The sequence below is a fragment of the Oncorhynchus gorbuscha genome, unplaced genomic scaffold (assembly GCF_021184085.1).
Source record: "Oncorhynchus gorbuscha isolate QuinsamMale2020 ecotype Even-year unplaced genomic scaffold, OgorEven_v1.0 Un_scaffold_1583, whole genome shotgun sequence".
Classification (NCBI taxonomy): Eukaryota; Metazoa; Chordata; class Actinopteri; order Salmoniformes; family Salmonidae; genus Oncorhynchus; species Oncorhynchus gorbuscha.
Genome location: NW_025746318.1, coordinates 5,001 through 24,606, shown reverse-complemented (window position 1 = coordinate 24,606; position 19,606 = coordinate 5,001). Strand labels below are relative to the sequence as shown.

The 19,606-nt window shown below is 50.0% G+C and overlaps 1 protein-coding gene across 1 annotated transcript in view; it reads right to left on the bottom strand.

The window, feature by feature from the left end:
• The window catches only part of LOC124023313 (FERM, ARHGEF and pleckstrin domain-containing protein 1-like), a gene marked incomplete at its 5' end in the record, with an annotated part of 55,521 nt that overhangs the window by 34,857 nt on the left and 1,058 nt on the right, over window positions 1–19,606 (bottom strand). The window contains 5 exons of the mRNA XM_046337828.1: window positions 24–190; window positions 392–487; window positions 2,705–2,852; window positions 12,473–12,587; window positions 18,937–19,034. Coding sequence (XP_046193784.1) covers window positions 24–190; window positions 392–487; window positions 2,705–2,852; window positions 12,473–12,587; window positions 18,937–19,034 — 624 coding nt within the window. The remainder of the gene's footprint in view (window positions 1–23; window positions 191–391; window positions 488–2,704; window positions 2,853–12,472; window positions 12,588–18,936; window positions 19,035–19,606) is intronic.

Below are 19,606 nucleotides of genomic sequence, written 5' to 3'. Positions count from 1 at the left end.
CTCCACCCACCCACCCAGCCTACCTAAACCTGAAGGAGGACCCTCTGGTGAAGAGAACAGCTTTGGCTTTGGGCTTGGGTTCCTCAAACAGTCTGAAGAAGGCGTGGTACTCCACACATATTTTCCAGAAGATCTTACAGCAATCTCTACTGGCCATCACAAACTCCAGAGTGTCCTGGTATGCACTCTGCTGCAGGCGGGCACAGACATGGTCAACACATAGCTTAGCATTGGTTAGAACAGGAGAAACGAGGGCTGTGTTCATCCACTGATAAAACACTGTGTTGGAACTAACTGTGGAATATTACTGTGAATTTACTGAGAAATAAATCAACACCCTTTCAACCAATCAGAATGGAGTATTCTGCCAAGCCGTGGTATAAGGACTTACATTGAGGTCTGGTCTCAGTTTGATGAGAAAACGTTTCCTCTTGAAGCTGAGCTTGCGGACTTTAGACCAGTTAAAAGCATTGATCTTAGTGTGTCCCTATAGGAGAGAGTTAGACCAGTTAAAAATATTGATCTTAGTGTGTCCCTATAGGAGAGAGTTAGACCAGTTAAAAGCATTGATCTTAGTGTGTCCCTATAGGAGAGAGTTAGACCAGTTAAAAATATTGATCTTAGTGTGTCCCTATAGGAGAGAGTTAGACCAGTTAAAAGCATTGATCTTAGTGTGTCCCTATAGGAGAGAGTTAGACCAGTTAAAAGCATTGATCTTAGTGTGTCCCTATAGGAGAGAGTTAGACCAGTTAAAAGCATTGATCTTAGTGTGTCCCGATAGGAGAGAGGAGTTTCAGTTGGTTGGACAACATGCATACAGACAGGACATAAGATTGTGTATCACAGAGACACTTCCCAGACAGTCTTCTGCCTTTTATTTACGGCCGATGGTTGATTTGCTGCTAAGAAACCACTACTGAAGGACACCAATAAGAAGAGACTTGCCTGGTCCAAAAAACATGAGCAATGGACATTAGACCGATGGAAATCTGTCCTTTGGTCTGATGAGTACAAATTTGAGATGTTTGGTTCCAACCGCTGTGCGTTTGTGAGAAGCAGAGTAGGTGTACGGATGATCTCTTCGTGTATGGGTCCTCGTCAGACGGCCTCCACAATCACCCGACCTCAACCCAATTGAGATGGTTTGGGATGAGTTGGAGCGCAGAGTGAAGGAAAAACAAGTGCTCAGCATGTGGGAACTCCTTCAAGACTGTTGGAAAGGCATTCCAGGTGAAGCTGGTTGAGAGAATGCCAAGAGTGTGCAAAGGGTGGCTACTTTGAAGAATCTAAATGGTAAAATATGCTGGAGTGGTGTAAAGCTCGCCGCCATTGGACTCTGGAGCAGTGGAAATGTGTTCTCTGGAGGGATGAATCACACTTCACATCTGGCAGTCCGACGGACTAACCTGGGTTTGGCGGATGCCAGGACAATGTTACTTGCCGCAATACATAATGCCAACTGTAAAGTTTGGTGGAGGAATAATGGTCTGGGGCTGTTTTTCATGGTTCAGGCCGTTTAGTTCCAATCATGTACTGTATATACAGTGGGGCAAAAGAGTATTTAGTCAGTTGTGCAAGTTCTCCCACTTAAAAAGATGAGGGAGGCCTGTAATTTTCATCATAAGTACACTTCAACAGAAAAATTTGAAAAAAATCCAGAAAATCACATTGTAGGATTTTTTATGAATTTACTTGCAAATTATGGTGGAAAATAAGAGAACTTGCACAATTTGGTGGCTGACTAAATACTTTTTTTGCCCCACTGTATATACAGTGCCTTGCGAAAGTATATATTTTTGTGTGTGGAAAGAAAAGCTGACTCAAGAGCAGCCAGCCCGGTATTCATGGCCAGCCGGACATTCGTGGCCAGCCGGGCATTCGTGGCCAGCCGGGCATTCGTGGCCAGCCGGACATTCGTGGCCAGCCGGACATTCGTGGCCAGCCGGACATTAGTGGCCAGCCGGACATTCGTGCGGTTGAGTCCGTTTCTGCTGTAACATGGACTCTACAAAGTGATGAAACTTTGTTGTTCCTTGGTAAGCTTGGTGCTAGACAGACGAGTCTTCGGTTGCCTAGGCAACGTCCCCCTCCCCTTTTTCCTTCTCCAAATGGTTATTACGGTGACCGTGGTCATTTGGCTGACCAATAACCATCATCCAATATTCCATGCCAGTCACAGCCCTAAGTGGTATGACATGGATTCATAACGACAGCATTACTCAAATCTAAAGTTATTTGTCACATACATCAGTGAAATGCTGAATACAACAGGTGTAGTAGACCTCACAGTGAAATGCTGAATACAACAGGTGTAGTAGACCTCACAGTGAAATGCTGAATACAACAGGTGTAGTAGACCTCACAGTGAAATGCTGAATACAACAGGTGCAGTAGACCTCACAGTGAAATGCTGAATACAACAGGTGTAGTAGACCTCACAGTGAAATGCTGAATACAACAGGTGTAGTAGACCTCACAGTGAAATGCTGAATACAACAGGTGTAGTAGACCTCACAGTGAAATGCTGAATACAACAGGTGTAGTAGACCTCACAGTGAAATGCTGAATACAACAGGTGTAGTAGACCTCACAGTGAAATGCTGAATACAACATGCAGTTTTAAGAAAATGCATTTAAAAAAGTAAGAGATCAGAAATGAACTCCCATGATCCTGGTGGATAAACATCTGGAGCTCATACAGTACCTGAAACACCAGCAGTCCAATATGAGACACAGCCAGACTGAGCTTGGTCCCCTCTCGGTCCTTAGCAGGGTGGAGCCTGACTCCGTACATCTCCAACCGCCGGGCGATCTCCAATAGCTGATAGTCTGACTCTGCTGGTGTCTGTCCTCTGGGGACACACAGGACACATACCAACACTTTATCATATCATAGTCTGTCCTCTGGGGACACACAGGACACATACCAACACTTTATCATATCATAGTCTGTCCTCTGGGGACACAGGACACACACCAACACTTTATCATATCATAGTCTGTCCTCTGGGGACACACAGGACACATACCAACACTTTATCATATCATAGTCTGTCCTCTGGGGACACACAGGACACATACCAACACTTTATCATATCATAGTCTGTCCTCTGGGGACACAGGACACACACCAACACTTTATCATATCATAGTCTGTCCTCTGGGGACACAGGACACATACCAACACTTTATCATATCATAGTCTGTCCTCTGGGGACACACAGGACACACAGGACACACACCAACACTTTATCATATCATAGTCTGTCCTCTGGGGACACAGGACACATACCAACACTTTATCATATCATAGTCTGTCCTCTGGGGACACAGGACACACACCAACACTTTATCATATCATAGTCTGTCCTCTGGGGACACACAGGACACATACCAACACTTTATCATATCATAGTCTGTCCTCTGGGGACACACAGGACACATACCAACACTTTATCATATCATAGTCTGGTGTCTGTCCTCTGGGGACACAGGACACATACCAACACTTTATCATATCATAGTCTGGTGTCTGTCCTCTGGGGACACAGGACACATACCAACACTTTATCATATCATAGTCTGTCCTCTGGGGACACAGGACACATACCAACACTTTATCATATCATAGTCTGTCCTCTGGGGACACACAGGACACATACCAACACTTTATCATATCATAGTCTGTCCTCTGGGGACACAGGACACACACCAACACTTTATCATATCATAGTCTGTCCTCTGGGGACACAGGACACATACCAACACTTTATCATATCATAGTCTGTCCTCTGGGGACACAGGACACATACCAACACTTTATCATATCATAGTCTGGTGTCTGTCCTCTGGGGACACAGGACACATACCAACACTTTATCATATCATAGTCTGTCCTCTGGGGACACAGGACACACACCAACACTTTATCATATCATAGTCTGTCCTCTGGGGACACAGGACACACACCAACACTTTATCATATCATAGTCTGTCCTCTGGGGACACAGGACACACACCAACACTTTATCATATCATAGTCTGTCCTCTGGGGACACAGGACACATACCAACACTTTATCATATCATAGTCTGGTGTCTGTCCTCTGGGGACACAGGACACACACCAACACTTTATCATATCATAGTCTGTCCTCTGGGGACACAGGACACATACCAACACTTTATCATATCATAGTCTGTCCTCTGGGGACACAGGACACACACCAACACTTTATCATATCATAGTCTGTCCTCTGGGGACACAGGACACACACCAACACTTTATCATATCATAGTCTGGTGTCTGTCCTCTGGGGACACAGGACACATACCAACACTTTATCATATCATAGTCTGGTGTCTGTCCTCTGGGGACACAGGACACATACCAACACTTTATCATATCATAGTCTGTCCTCTGGGGACACAGGACACACACCAACACTTTATCATATCATAGTCTGTCCTCTGGGGACACACAGGACACATACCAACACTTTATCATATCATAGTCTGTCCTCTGGGGACACAGGACACATACCAACACTTTATCATATCATAGTCTGGTGTCTGTCCTCTGGGGACACAGGACACACACCAACACTTTATCATATCATAGTCTGTCCTCTGGGGACACAGGACACACACCAACACTTTATCATATCATAGTCTGTCCTCTGGGGACACACAGGACACACACCAACACTTTATCATATCATAGTCTGGTGTCTGTCCTCTGGGGACACAGGACACACACCAACACTTTATCATATCATAGTCTGTCCTCTGGGGACACAGGACACACACCAACACTTTATCATATCATAGTCTGTCCTCTGGGGACACAGGACACACACCAACACTTTATCATATCATAGTCTGTCCTCTGGGGACACACAGGACACATACCAACACTTTATCATATCATAGTCTGTCCTCTGGGGACACAGGACACATACCAACACTTTATCATATCATAGTCTGTCCTCTGGGGACACACAGGACACATACCAACACTTTATCATATCATAGTCTGGTGTCTGTCCTCTGGGGACACACAGGACACACACCAACACTTTATCATATCATAGTCTGTCCTCTGGGGACACACAGGACACATACCAACACTTTATCATATCATAGTCTGTCCTCTGGGGACACAGGACACACACCAACACTTTATCATATCATAGTCTGTCCTCTGGGGACACAGGACACACACCAACACTTTATCATATCATAGTCTGGTGTCTGTCCTCTGGGGACACACAGGACACATACCAACACTTTATCATATCATAGTCTGGTGTCTGTCCTCTGGGGACACAGGACACATACCAACACTTTATCATATCATAGTCTGTCCTCTGGGGACACACAGGACACATACCAACACTTTATCATATCATAGTCTGTCCTCTGGGGACACAGGACACATACCAACACTTTATCATATCATAGTCTGGTGTCTGTCCTCTGGGGACACACAGGACACACACCAACACTTTATCATATCATAGTCTGTCCTCTGGGGACACAGGACACATACCAACACTTTATCATATCATAGTCTGGTGTCTGTCCTCTGGGGACACAGGACACATACCAACACTTTATCATATCATAGTCTGGTGTCTGTCCTCTGGGGACACAGGACACACACCAACACTTTATCATATCATAGTCTGTCCTCTGGGGACACAGGACACACACCAACACTTTATCATATCATAGTCTGGTGTCTGTCCTCTGGGGACACAGGACACATACCAACACTTTATCATATCATAGTCTGTCCTCTGGGGACACACAGGACACATACCAACACTTTATCATATCATAGTCTGTCCTCTGGGGACACAGGACACACACCAACACTTTATCATATCATAGTCTGGTGTCTGTCCTCTGGGGACACACAGGACACACACCAACACTTTATCATATCATAGTCTGGTGTCTGTCCTCTGGGGACACAGGACACACACCAACACTTTATCATATCATAGTCTGGTGTCTGTCCTCTGGGGACACAGGACACATACCAACACTTTATCATATCATAGTCTGTCCTCTGGGGACACAGGACCCATACCAACACTTTATCATATCATAGTCTGTCCTCTGGGGACACACAGGACACATACCAACACTTTATCATATCATAGTCTGTCCTCTGGGGACACACAGGACACACACCAACACTTTATCATATCATAGTCTGGTGTCTGTCCTCTGGGGACACACAGGACACATACCAACACTTTATCATATCATAGTCTGTCCTCTGGGGACACAGGACACATACCAACACTTTATCATATCATAGTCTGTCCTCTGGGGACACAGGACACACACCAACACTTTATCATATCATAGTCTGGTGTCTGTCCTCTGGGGACACAGGACACATACCAACACTTTATCATATCATAGTCTGTCCTCTGGGGACACAGGACACACACCAACACTTTATCATATCATAGTCTGTCCTCTGGGGACACAGGACACACACCAACACTTTATCATATCATAGTCTGGTGTCTGTCCTCTGGGGACACACAGGACACATACAACACTTTATCATATCATAGTCTGGTGTCTGTCCTCTGGGGACACAGGACACACACCAACACTTTATCATATCATAGTCTGGTGTCTGTCCTCTGGGGACACAGGACACATACCAACACTTTATCATATCATAGTCTGGTGTCTGTCCTCTGGGGACACAGGACACATACCAACACTTTATCATATCATAGTCTGGTGTCTGTCCTCTGGGGACACAGGACACATACCAACACTTTATCATATCATAGTCTGGTGTCTGTCCTCTGGGGACACAGGACACACACCAACACTTTATCATATCATAGTCTGTCCTCTGGGGACACAGGACACACAGGACACACACCAACACTTTATCATATCATAGTCTGTCCTCTGGGGACACACAGGACACATACCAACACTTTATCATATCATATTCTGTCCTCTGGGGACACAGGACCCATACCAACACTTTATCTAATCATAGTCTGACTCTAATGGCGTCTGTCCTCTGGGGACACAGGACACATACCAACACTTTATCATATCATAGTCTGTCCTCTGGGGACACACAGGACACACACCAACACTTTATCATATCATAGTCTGGCGTCTGTCCTCTGGGGACACAGGACACATACCAACACTTTATCTAATCATAGTCTGACTCTAATGGCGTCTGTCCTCTGGGGACACAGGACACATACCAACACGCATTTTAACATCACGTTGGACAGTTTCCACTGTTCCTTCTGTACAAATGACATAAAAATGTTAAATTAAACTAATAGAATCTATTAAACTAATAGAATCCACTAATAGAATCCACTAATAGAATCCACTAATAGAATCCATTAAACTAATAGAACCCACTAAACTAATAGAATCCACTAAACTAATAGAATCCATTAAACTAATAGAATCCACTAAACTAATAGAATCCATTAAACTAATAGAATCCATTAAACTAATAGAATCTATTAAACTAATAGAATCCATTAAACTAATAGAATCCATTAAACTAATAGAACCCACTAAACTAATAGAATCCATTAAACTAATAGAATCCATTAAACTAATAGAATATATTAAACTAATAGAATCCACTAAACTAATAGAATCCACTAAACTAATAGAATCCACTAAACTAATAGAATCCACTAAACTAATAGAATCCATTAAACTAATAGAACCCACTAAACTAATAGAATCCACTAAACTAATAGAATCCATTAAACTAATAGAATCCACTAATAGAATCCATTAAACTAATAGAATCCATTAAACTAATAGAATCCATTAAACTAATAGAATCCACTAAACTAATAGAATCCATTAAACTAATAGAATCCATTAAACTAATAGAACCCATGAACATAATGCTTGCTCAGGACACATACCAACACTTTATCATATCATATCCATGAACATAATGCTTGCTTAACCAATATATTGCCCTCCGCCTCCCCACCAACACGAGAGACTTTGAGTTACTAAATCTGCTGAGTGGAAATAGTTTCCTGTATGTGGGACTGAATTAGGCACTTCCATCCTTCCTGCTCTGATCTGGGCTGGCTGGTCTCCTGAGGGACAGTGGTTGGTTTGGGGGGTGGAGAGGGGCACGGTTTGGTAGGATAGACACAGAGGGTGGAGGGGATAGAGGGGGTTGGTAGGGCAGACACAGAGGGTAGAGGGGGTTGGTAGGATAGACACAGAGGGTGGAGGGGATAGAGGGGGTTGGTAGGGCAGACAGAGGGTAGAGGGGGTTGGTAGGACAGACAGAGGGTGGAGGGTGTAGAGGGGGTTGGTAGGGCAGACACAGAGGGTAGAGGGGGTTGGTAGGACAGACACAGAGGGAAGAGGGGTTGGTAGGACAGAGGGTGGAGGGTGTAGAGGGGGTTGGTAGGGCAGACACAGAGGGTAGAGGGGGTTGGTAGGACAGACAGAGGGTGGAGGGTGTAGAGGGGGTTGGTAGGGCAGACACAGAGGGTAGAGGGGTTGGTAGGACAGACACAGAGGGAAGAGGGGTTGGTAGGACAGAGGGTGGAGGGTGTAGAGGGGGTTGGTATGGCAGACAGAGAGTGGAGGGTGTAGAGGGGGTTGGTAGGACAGACAGAGGGTGGAGGGTGTAGAGGGGGTTGGTATGGCAGACAGAGAGTGGAGGGTGCAGAGGGGGTTGGTAGGGCAGACACAGAGGGTAGAGGGGGTTGGTAGGGCAGACAGAGGGTGGAGGGTGTAGAGGGGGTTGGTATGGCAGACAGAGAGTGTAGAGGGGGTGTTAGGACAGACAGAGAGGGAAGAGGAGGTAGAGGGGGTTGGTAGGGCAGATAGAGAGGGAGTAAAAGGGGGCATGGAAGACTAGGGCTCATCTGATCCTAGATCTGTGGTTAGGGACAACGTCTACACCCAGGGAAGACTAGGGGTCATCTGATCCTAGATCTGTGGTTAGGGATAACGTCTACACCCAGGGAAGACTAGGGGTAGGGTCATCTGATCCTAGATCTGTGGTTAGGGACAACGTCTACACCCAGGGAAGACTAGGGGTAGGGTCATCTGATCCTAGATCTGTGGTTAGGGACAACGTCTACACCCAGGGAAGACTAGGGGTCATCTGATCCTAGATCTGTGGTTAGGGACAACGTCTACACCCAGGGAAGACTAGGGGTAGGGTCATCTGATCCTAGATCTGTGGTTAGGGACAACGTCTACACCCAGGGAAGACTAGGGGTAGGGTCATCTGATCCTAGATCTGTGGTTAGGGACAACGTCTACACCCAGGAAGACTAGGGTCATCTGATCCTAGATCTGTGGTTGGGGACAACGTCTACACCCAGGGAAGACTAGGGGTAGGGTCATCTGATCCTAGATCTGTGGTTAGGGACAACGTCTACACCCAGGGAAGACTAGGGGTAGGGTCATCTGATCCTAGATCTGTGGTTAGGGACAACGTCTACACCCAGGGAAGACTAGGGGTAGGCTGATCCTAGAGCTGTGGTTAGGGACAACGTCTACACCCAGGGAAGACTAAAGCGTAGGACTGGTGCCCATCTCTAGGAGGATAGGCTGGGAGAGAGAGCAGAGGAGGGAGGGATGAGAGGGAGGAAGTGGTCCTGGCATACACCCAAGGAATGGATGAGTCATCTCAGCTGGAATTCTGGGAAAGGAAGGACAGGGACAGTCTTGTTCCATCAGTCCCACAATAGTTTTACATGGAAGGCTGGAAGGCAGGGGGAGCTTTATGGATTACCATCTCTAACCATCTGTGTGGGAGCAGGGACAGGGACAGAGACAGGGACAGAGACAGAGACGCGGACAGAGACAGGGACAGAGACGGGGAAAGAGACGCGGACAGAGACGGGGACAGAGACGGGGACAGGGACAGAGACAGGGACAGAGACAGAGACGCGGACAGAGACAGGGACAGAGACGGGGACAGAGACGCGGACAGAGACAGAGACGGGGACGGGGACAGAGACGCGGACAGAGACAGGGACAGAGACGGGGACAGAGACAGAGACAGGGACAGAGACGGGGACAGAGACGGGGACAGAGACAGAGACAGGGACAGAGACGGGGACAGAGACGCGGACAGAGACGGGGACAGAGACGGGGACAGAGACAGGGACAGAGACAGGGACAGAGACAGAGACGTTGCTTGTCAGATTAACAACAACACTGTTCTGACGCTGGCTGGATGCTAGACACTACAGTACTGCATTACATAACACTGGGCCTTGGCAAGGACAGGGACAGGGACAGAGACAGGGACAGAGACGGGGACAGAGACGGGGACAGAGACGTTGCCTGTCAGATTAACAACAACAACACTGTTCTGACGCTGGCTGGATGCTAGACACTACAGTACTGCATTACATAACACTGGGCCTTGGCAAGGACTGGGACAGAGACAGAGACAGGGACAGAGACAGGGACAGAGACAGGGACAGAGACAGGGACAGAGACAGGGACAGGGACAGTACTGCATTACATAACACTGGGCCTTGGAAAGGACAGGGACAGGGACAGAGACAGGGACAGAGACAGGGACAGGGACACTGGCTGGATGCTAGACACTACAGTACTGCATTACATAACACTGGGCCTTGGCTACTGATGATCATCAAGCTTCATCTCCAGCAGCTAAATCCCCATCTAACTTTTCATCTTTCTGATGTAATCTGTCATGTGCCTTTTACTGAGGAATGTCTTCTGTCTGGTCGGTCTACCATAAAGGCCTGATTGGTGGAGTGCTGCAGAGATGGTTGTCCTTCTGGAAGGTTCTCCCATCTCCACAGAGGAACTCTGGAGCTCTGTCAGAGTGACTATCGGGTCTTGGCCACCCCCTGACCAAGGCCGTTCTCCCCTGATTGCTTAGTTTGGCCGGGCAGCCAGTTCGGGTCTTGGCCACCCCCCTGACCAAGGCGTTTCTCCCCTGATTGCTTAGTTTGGCCGGGCGGCCAGTTCGGGTCTTGGCCACCCCCCTGACCAAGGCCTTTCTCCCCTGATTGCTTAGTCTGGCCGGTCGGCCAGTTCGGGTCTTGGCCACCCCCCTGACCAAGGCCCTTCTCCCCTGATTGCTTAGTTTGGCCGGGCGGCCAGTTCGGGTCTTGGCCACCCCCCTGACCAAGGCCCTTCTCCCCTGATTGCTAAGTTTGGCCGGGCGGCCAGTTCGAGGCAGAATCTTAGTGGTTACAAACGTTTCATTTATAAGGCCATTGTGTTCTTGGAGACCTCTCCCCAGATCTGTACCTCGACCCTCGACCTTTCTCCAGATCTGTACCTCGACCTTTCCCCAGATCTGTACCTCGACCTCTCCCCAGATCTGTACCTCGACCTCTCCCCAGATCTGTACCTCGACCTCTCTCCAGATCTGTACCTCGACCTCCAGATCTGTACCTCGACCTCTCTCCAGATCTGTACCTCGACCTCTCTCCAGATCTGTACCTCGACCTTTCTCCAGATCTGTACCTCGACCTTTCTCCAGATCTGTACCTCGACCCTCGACCTCTCCCCAGATCTGTACCTCGACCCTCGACCTCTCCCCAGATCTGTACCTCGACCTCTCCCCAGATCTGTACCTCGACCTCTCCCCAGATCTGTACCTCGACCTCTCCCCAGATCTGTACCTCGACCTCTCCCCAGATCTGTACCTCGACCTCTCCCCAGATCTGTACCTCGACCTCTCCCCAGATCTGTACCTCGACCTCTCCCCAGAACTGTACCTCGACACAGTCCCTTGCAAACATTTATAAAAACCTGTTTTTGCTTTGACATTATGGGGTATTGTGTATAGATATGAGAAAATAATCATTTTGAATCCATTTTAGAATAAGGCTGTAACGTAACAAAATGTGGATTACAGTCAAGGGTTCTGAATATTTTCCAAAGGCACGGTACCCCCCCCCCCAAAATGATTGGTTTCTGATTAGTATGCGGTTGAATCAAACATACATTTTACAATCTGCAAATGTTTGAATTTCCCACTTTAATTACTGAACAAATAAATCCGCGATTTCCGCCAGCCAATAGCAGCATTGTGACGCCGTAGGCCTGTAGCTCCACCAGCCAACATTGTAAATAGCAGCATTGTGACACCGTAGGCCTGAGGCTCCGAGAAACACAACACAGCCAACATTGTAAATAGCAGCATTGTGACGCCGTAGGCCTGTAGCTCCGCCAGCCAACATTGTAAATAGCAGCATTGTGACGCCGTAGGCCTGTAGCTCCAAGAAACACAACAACCCAATCTAAATAAACACGTCTCCATTAAAGCCAAACACCATCTGGTAGCCTGTCGATAGGACAACCGCGTAGACATCGCAATTTCAGAACCGCGGACAGCGATCGGTAGTCGACACTTTGTATGTGACCCAAACTCCAACTTGCAGGAGGGTCCAGAGAAAGGTAGATTGACTCACACGTGCTTCTGGTGGTACTCTGTGATCTTGTCCATCAGAGCGTCCTGGTTAGGCATGTACTTGTTGTGAAGAAGGTGCTGAAAACTCTGGACCTCGTCAAAGTCCCCGATCTCAGCTGTGGAGAGAAGAGAGGAGAGACCGAGAAAGAGGGAAAGATAGGAGAGAGTAGAAAATAGAAGTGTCAGAAGGGATAGGGAGGAGAAGAGAGAGACGAGAGGGGAGGAGAAGAGAGGAGAGACGAGAGGGAGGAGAAGAGAGAGAGAGGAGAGACGAGAGGGGAGGAGAGACGAGGGAGGAGAAGAGCGAGAGGGAGGAGAAAGGGGAGAGAGACGAGAGGGAGGAGAAAGGGGAGAGATGAGAGGGAGGAGAAAGGGGAGAGAGAGGAGAGACGAGAGGGAGGAGAAAGGGGAGAGAGAGGAGAGACGAGAAAGGGGAGAGAGAGAGGAGAAAGGGGAGAGGAGTGTTACTGAATAACCAAGAGGAGAGTTCAACCCACACAGACGTCACCCCACTAGAGCCTGAACTGGCAGCGTTTCCCTCTGTCAGGTATTCAGCTACAGTCTCTCCAGATTACCCCACTAGAGCCTGAACTGGCATCTTTTCCCTCTCAGGTATTCAGCTACAGTCTCTCCAGATTACCCCACTAGAGCCTGAACTGGCATCTTTTCCCTCTGTCAGGTATTCAGCTACAGTCTCTCCAGATTACCCCACTAGAGCCTGAACTGGCATCTTTTCCCTTAGGTATTCAGCTACAGTCTCTCCAGAGCCTGAGCTGGCATCTTTTCCCTCAGGTATTCAGCTACAGTCTCTCCAGATCACCCCACTAGAGCCTGAACTGGCAGCTTTTCCCTCTCAGGTATTCAGCTACAGTCTCTCCAGAGCCTGAGCTGGCATCTTTTCCCTCAGGTATTCAGCTACAGTCTCTCCAGATTACCCCACTAGAGCCTGAACTGGCATCTTTTCCCTCTGTCAGGTATTCAGCTACAGTCTCTCCAGATTACCCCACTAGAGCCTGAACTGGCAGCTTTTCCCTCTCAGGTATTCAGCTACAGTCTCTCCAGATCACCCCACTAGAGCCTGAACTGGCAGCTTTTCCCTCTGTCAGGTATTCAGCTACAGTCTCTCCAGATTACCCCACTAGAGCCTGAACTGGCATCTTTTCCCTCCTTCAGGTATTCAGCTACAGTCTCTCCAGATTATCCCACTAGAGCCTGAACTGGCAGCTTTTCCCTCTGTCAGGTATTCAGCTACAGTCTCTCCAGATTACCCCACTAGAGCCTGAACTGGCAGCTTTTCCCTCTGTCAGGTATTCAGCTACAGTCTCTCCAGATTACCCCACTAGAGCCTGAACTGGCATCTTTTCCCTCTCAGGTATTCATCTACAGTCTCTCCAGATTACCCCACTAGAGCCTGAACTGGCAGCTTTTCCCTCTCAGGTATTCAGCTACAGTCTCTCCAGATTACCCCACTAGAGCCTGAACTGGCATCTTTTCCCTTAGGTATTCAGCTACAGTCTCTCCAGAGCCTGAGCTGGCATCTTTTCCCTCAGGTATTCAGCTACAGTCTCTCCAGAGCCTGAGCTGGCATCTTTTCCCTCAGGTATTCAGCTACAGTCTCTCCAGAGCCTGAGCTGGCATCTTTTCCCTCAGGTATTCAGCTACAGTCTCTCCAGAGCCTGAGCTGGCATCATTTCCCTCTGTCAGGTATTCAGCTACAGTCTCTCCAGATTATCCCACTAGAGCCTGAACTGGCATCATTTCCCTCTGTCAGGTATTCAGCTACAGTCTCTCCAGATTATCCCACTAGAGCCTGAACTGGCATCTTTTCCCTCTCAGGTATTCAGCTACAGTCTCTCCAGATTACCCCACTAGAGCCTGAACTGGCATCTTTTCCCTCTGTCAGGTATTCAGCTACAGTCTCTCCAGATTACCCCACTAGAGCCTGAACTGGCATCTTTTCCCTTAGGTATTCAGCTACAGTCTCTCCAGAGCCTGAGCTGGCATCTTTTCCCTCAGGTATTCAGCTACAGTCTCTCCAGAGCCTGAGCTGGCATCATTTCCCTCTGTCAGGTATTCAGCTACAGTCTCTCCAGATTATCCCACTAGAGCCTGAACTGGCATCTTTTCCCTCTGTCAGGTATTCAGCTACAGTCTCTCCAGATTACCCCACTAGAGCCTGAACTGGCATCTTTTCCCTTAGGTATTCAGCTACAGTCTCTCCAGAGCCTGAGCTGGCATCTTTTCCCTCAGGTATTCAGCTACAGTCTCTCCAGATCACCCCACTAGAGCCTGAACTGGCAGCTTTTCCCTCTCAGGTATTCAGCTACAGTCTCTCCAGATCACCCCACTAGAGCCTGAACTGGCAGCTTTTCCCTCTCAGGTATTCAGCTACAGTCTCTCCAGATTATCCCACTAGAGCCTGAACTGGCATCTTTTCCCTCTCAGGTATTCAGCTACAGTCTCTCCAGATTACCCCACTAGAGCCTGAACTGGCATCTTTTCCCTCTCAGGTATTCAGCTACAGTCTCTCCAGATTACCCCACTAGAGCCTGAACTGGCAGCTTTTCCCTCTCAGGTATTCAGCTACAGTCTCTCCAGATTACCCCACTAGAGCCTGAACTGGCAGCTTTTCCCTCCTTCAGGTATTCAGCTACAGTCTCTCCAGATTACCCCACTAGAGCCTGAACTGGCAGCTTTTCCCTCAGGTATTCAGCTACAGTCTCTCCAGATCACCCCACTAGAGCCTGAACTGGCATCTTTTCCCTCTGTCAGGTATTCAGCTACAGTCTCTCCAGATTACCCCACTAGAGCCTGAACTAGCAGCTTTTCCCTCAGGTATTCAGCTACAGTCTCTCCAGATTACCCCACTAGAGCCTGAGCTGGCATCTTTTCCCTCAGGTATTCAGCTACAGTCTCTCCAGATTACCCCACTAGAGCCTGAACTGGCATCTTTTCCCTCTCAGGTATTCAGCTACAGTCTCTCCAGATTACCCCACTAGAGCCTGAACTGGCAGCTTTTCCCTCAGGTATTCAGCTACAGTCTCTCCAGATTACCCCACTAGAGCCTGAACTGGCAGCTTTTCCCTCTCAGGTATTCAGCTACAGTCTCTCCAGATTACCCCACTAGAGCCTGAACTGGCATCTTTTCCCTCAGGTATTCAGCTACAGTCTCTACAGATTACCCAATGGTGATGAGAATGGGACAGGTTCCATGGCAACTAAGTGATTCTGAATTTGCTCCGTGGCCCTGACGATTTGTCTGACAGGTATTTTTATGTGTTCAGAAAAATGGTTCCTCTCAGCATATTAACCACGTCATCAACTGTTTGGAACAGAAATATTGGCACTGGAGCCGGAACACACTGGAGTACACACTGGAGCCGGTACACACTGGAGTACACACTGGAGTACACACTGGAGCCGGTACACACTGGAGTACACACTGGAGCCGGGAACACACTGGAGTACACACTGGAGCCAGTACACACTGGAGTACACACTGGAGCTGGGAACACACTGGAGTACACACTGGAGCCGGGAACACACTGGAGTACACACTGGAGCCGGGAACACACTGGAGTACACACTGGAGTACACACTGGAGCCGGTAAACAATGGAGTACACACTGGAGTACACACTGGAGCCAGTACACACTGGAGTACACACTGGAGCTGGGAACACACTGGAGTACACACTGGAGTACACACTGGAGCCGGTACACATTGGAGCTGTTACACACTGGAGCCGGTACACACTGGAGCCGGTACACACTGGAGGCGGGGACACACTGGAGGCGGGGACACACTGGAGGCGGGGACACACTGGAGCCGGGGACACACTGGAGCCGGGGACACACTGGAGGCGGGGACACGCTGGAGCCGGGGACACGCTGGAGCCGGGAACACGCTGGAGCCGGGAACACACTGGAGTACACACTGGAGCCGGGAACACACTGGAGCCAGTACACACTGGAGCCGTTACACACTGGAGCCGGGAAAACACTGGAGCCGGGAAAACACTGGAGCCAGTACACACTGGAGCCGTTACACACTGGAGCCGGGAACACACTGGAGCCGGGAACGCACTGGAGCCGGTACACACTGGAGCCGGTACACACTGGAGCCGGTACACACTGGAGCCGGTACACACTGGAGGCGGGGACACACTGGAGGCGGGGACACACTGGAGGCGGGGACACACTGGAGCCGGGGACACACTGGAGCCGGGGACACACTGGAGGCGGGGACACGCTGGAGCCGGGGACACGCTGGAGCCGGGAACACGCTGGAGCCGGGAACACACTGGAGTACACACTGGAGCCGGGAACACACTGGAGCCAGTACACACTGGAGCCGTTACACACTGGAGCCGGGAAAACACTGGAGCCGGGAAAACACTGGAGCCAGTACACACTGGAGCCGTTACACACTGGAGCCGGGAACACACTGGAGCCGGGAACGCACTGGAGCCGGTACACACTGGAGCCGGTACACACTGGAGCCGGTACACACTGGAGCCAGGAACACACTGGAGCCGTTACACACTGGAGTACACACTGGAGCCGGTACACACTGGAGTACACACTGGAGCCGGGAACACACTGGAGCCGTTACACACTGGAGCCGGTACACACTGGAGTACACACTGGAGTACACACTGGAGTACACACTGGAGCCGGGAACACACTGGAGCCGTTACACACTGGAGCCGGTACACACTGGAGTACACACTGGAGCCAGTACACACTGGAGCCGGTACACACTGGAGCCGGTACACACTGGAGCCGGTACACACTGGAGCCGGTACACACTGGAGCCGGTACACACTGGAGCCGGTACATACTGCAGCCGTTACACACTGGAGCCGGTACACACTGGAGCCGGGGACGCACTGGAGCCGGGAACGCACTGGAGCCGGGAACGCACTGGAGCCGGGAACCCACTGGAGCCGGGAACACACTGGAGCCGGGAACACACTGGAGCCGTTACACACTGGAGCCGTTACACACTGGAGCCGGTACACACTGGAGCCGGTACACACTGGAGTACATACTGCAGCCGTTACACACTGCAGCCGTTACACACTGGAGCCGGGAACACACTGGAGCCGGGAACACACTGGAGCCGGGAACACACTGGAGCCGGGAACACACTGGAGCCGGTACACACTGGAGCCGGTACACACTGGAGCCGGTACACACTGGAGCCGGTACACACTGGAGCCGGGAACACACTGGAGCCGGTACACACTGGAGCCGGTACACACTGGAACCGGTACACACTGGAGCCGGTACACACTGGAGTACATACTGCAGCCGTTACACACTGGAGCCGGTACACACTGGAGTACATACTGGAGCCTTTACACGCTGGAGTCGGTACACACTGGAGTACATACTGCAGCCGTTACACACTGGAGCCGGTACACACTGGAGCCGGTACACACTGGAGTAGATACTGCAGCCGCTACACACTGGAGCCGGTACACACTGGAGCCGGTACACACTGGAGTACACACTGGAGCCGGGAACAATGGAGTACACAATGGAGCCGTTACACACTGGAGCCGTTAGACACTGGAGCCGGGAACGCACTGGAGCCGGGAACGCACTGGAGCCGGGAACGCACTGGAGCCGTTACACACTGGAGCCGTTACACACTGGAGCCGGGAACACACTGGAGCCGGGAACACACTGGAGCCGGGAACGCACTGGAGCCGTTACACACTGGAGCCGTTACACACTGGAGCCGGGAACACACTGGAGCCGTTACACACTGGAGCCGGGAACACACTGGAGCCGTTACACACTGGAGCCGGGAACACACTGGAGCTGTTACACACTGGAGGCGGGAACGCACTGGAGCCGGGAACACTGGAGCCGGGAACACACTGGAGCCGGGAACACACTGGAGCCGTTACACACTGGAGCCGGTACACACTGGAGCCGGGAACACACTGGAGCCGGGAACACACTGGAGCCGTTACACACTGGAGCCGGGAACACACTGGAGCCGTTACACACTGGAGCCGGGATCACACTGGAGCCGGGATCACACTGGAGCCGGGATCACACTGGAGCCGTTAGACACTGGAGCCGGGAACACTGGAGCCGGGAACACACTGGAGCCGGGAACACACTGGAGCCGTTACACACTGGAGCCGTTACACACTGGAGCCGGGAACACACTGGAGCCGTTACACACTGGAGCCGGGAACACACGGGAGCCGGTACACACTGGAGCCGGGAACACACTGGAGCCGGGAACACACTGGAGCCGTTACACACTGGAGCCGTTACACACTGGAGCCGGGAACACACTGGAGCCGGGAACACACTGGAGCCGGGAACACACTGGAGCCGTTACACACTGGAGCCGGGAACACACTGGAGCCGTTACACACTGGAGCCGGTACTAAAATAAATCAGAAAGCTCTAACTATATTATAATGGTAAGTATGCTTACACTGGACAATATGAGAGACCAGCAGAGCAGCACTGGTGTCGTTGCAGGTCAGACGTCCACACGCCAGATCATGCTTTATCTGGAGAGCAAACAGGTACCTGAGAGAGAGAGAGAGGAGAATGAGAGAGACGAGGAGAGAGAGAGGAGAAGGAGAGAGTAGAATGAGAGAGAGAGGAGAAGGAGAGAGTAGAAGGAGAGAGAGAAGAGACGGAGAGAGAGAGAGGAGAAGGAGAGAGAAGAGAAGGAGAGGAGAGGAGGAGAGAGAGGAGAAGGAGAGAGAGAGGAGAAGGAGAGTGAGAGAGAGAGAGAAGGAGAGTGAGAGGAGAGAGAGAGGAGAAGGAGAGAGAGGGAGGTTACACTGAGTCTCACTGTGTCTCGTCCCTCAACAGTAGGTTACACGGTGTCTCGTCCCTCAACAGTAGGTTACACTGTGTCTCACTGTGTCTCGTCCCTCAACAGTAGGTTACACTGTCTCACTGTGTCTCGTCCCTCAACAGTAGGTTACACTGTGTCTCACTGTGTCTCGTCCCTCAACAGTAGGTTACACTGTGTCTCACTGTGTCTCGTCCCTCAACAGTAGGTTACACTGCGTCTCGTCCCTCAACAGTAGGTTACACTGCGTCTCTTCCCTCAACAGTAGGTTACACTGTGTCTCGTCCTTCAACAGTAG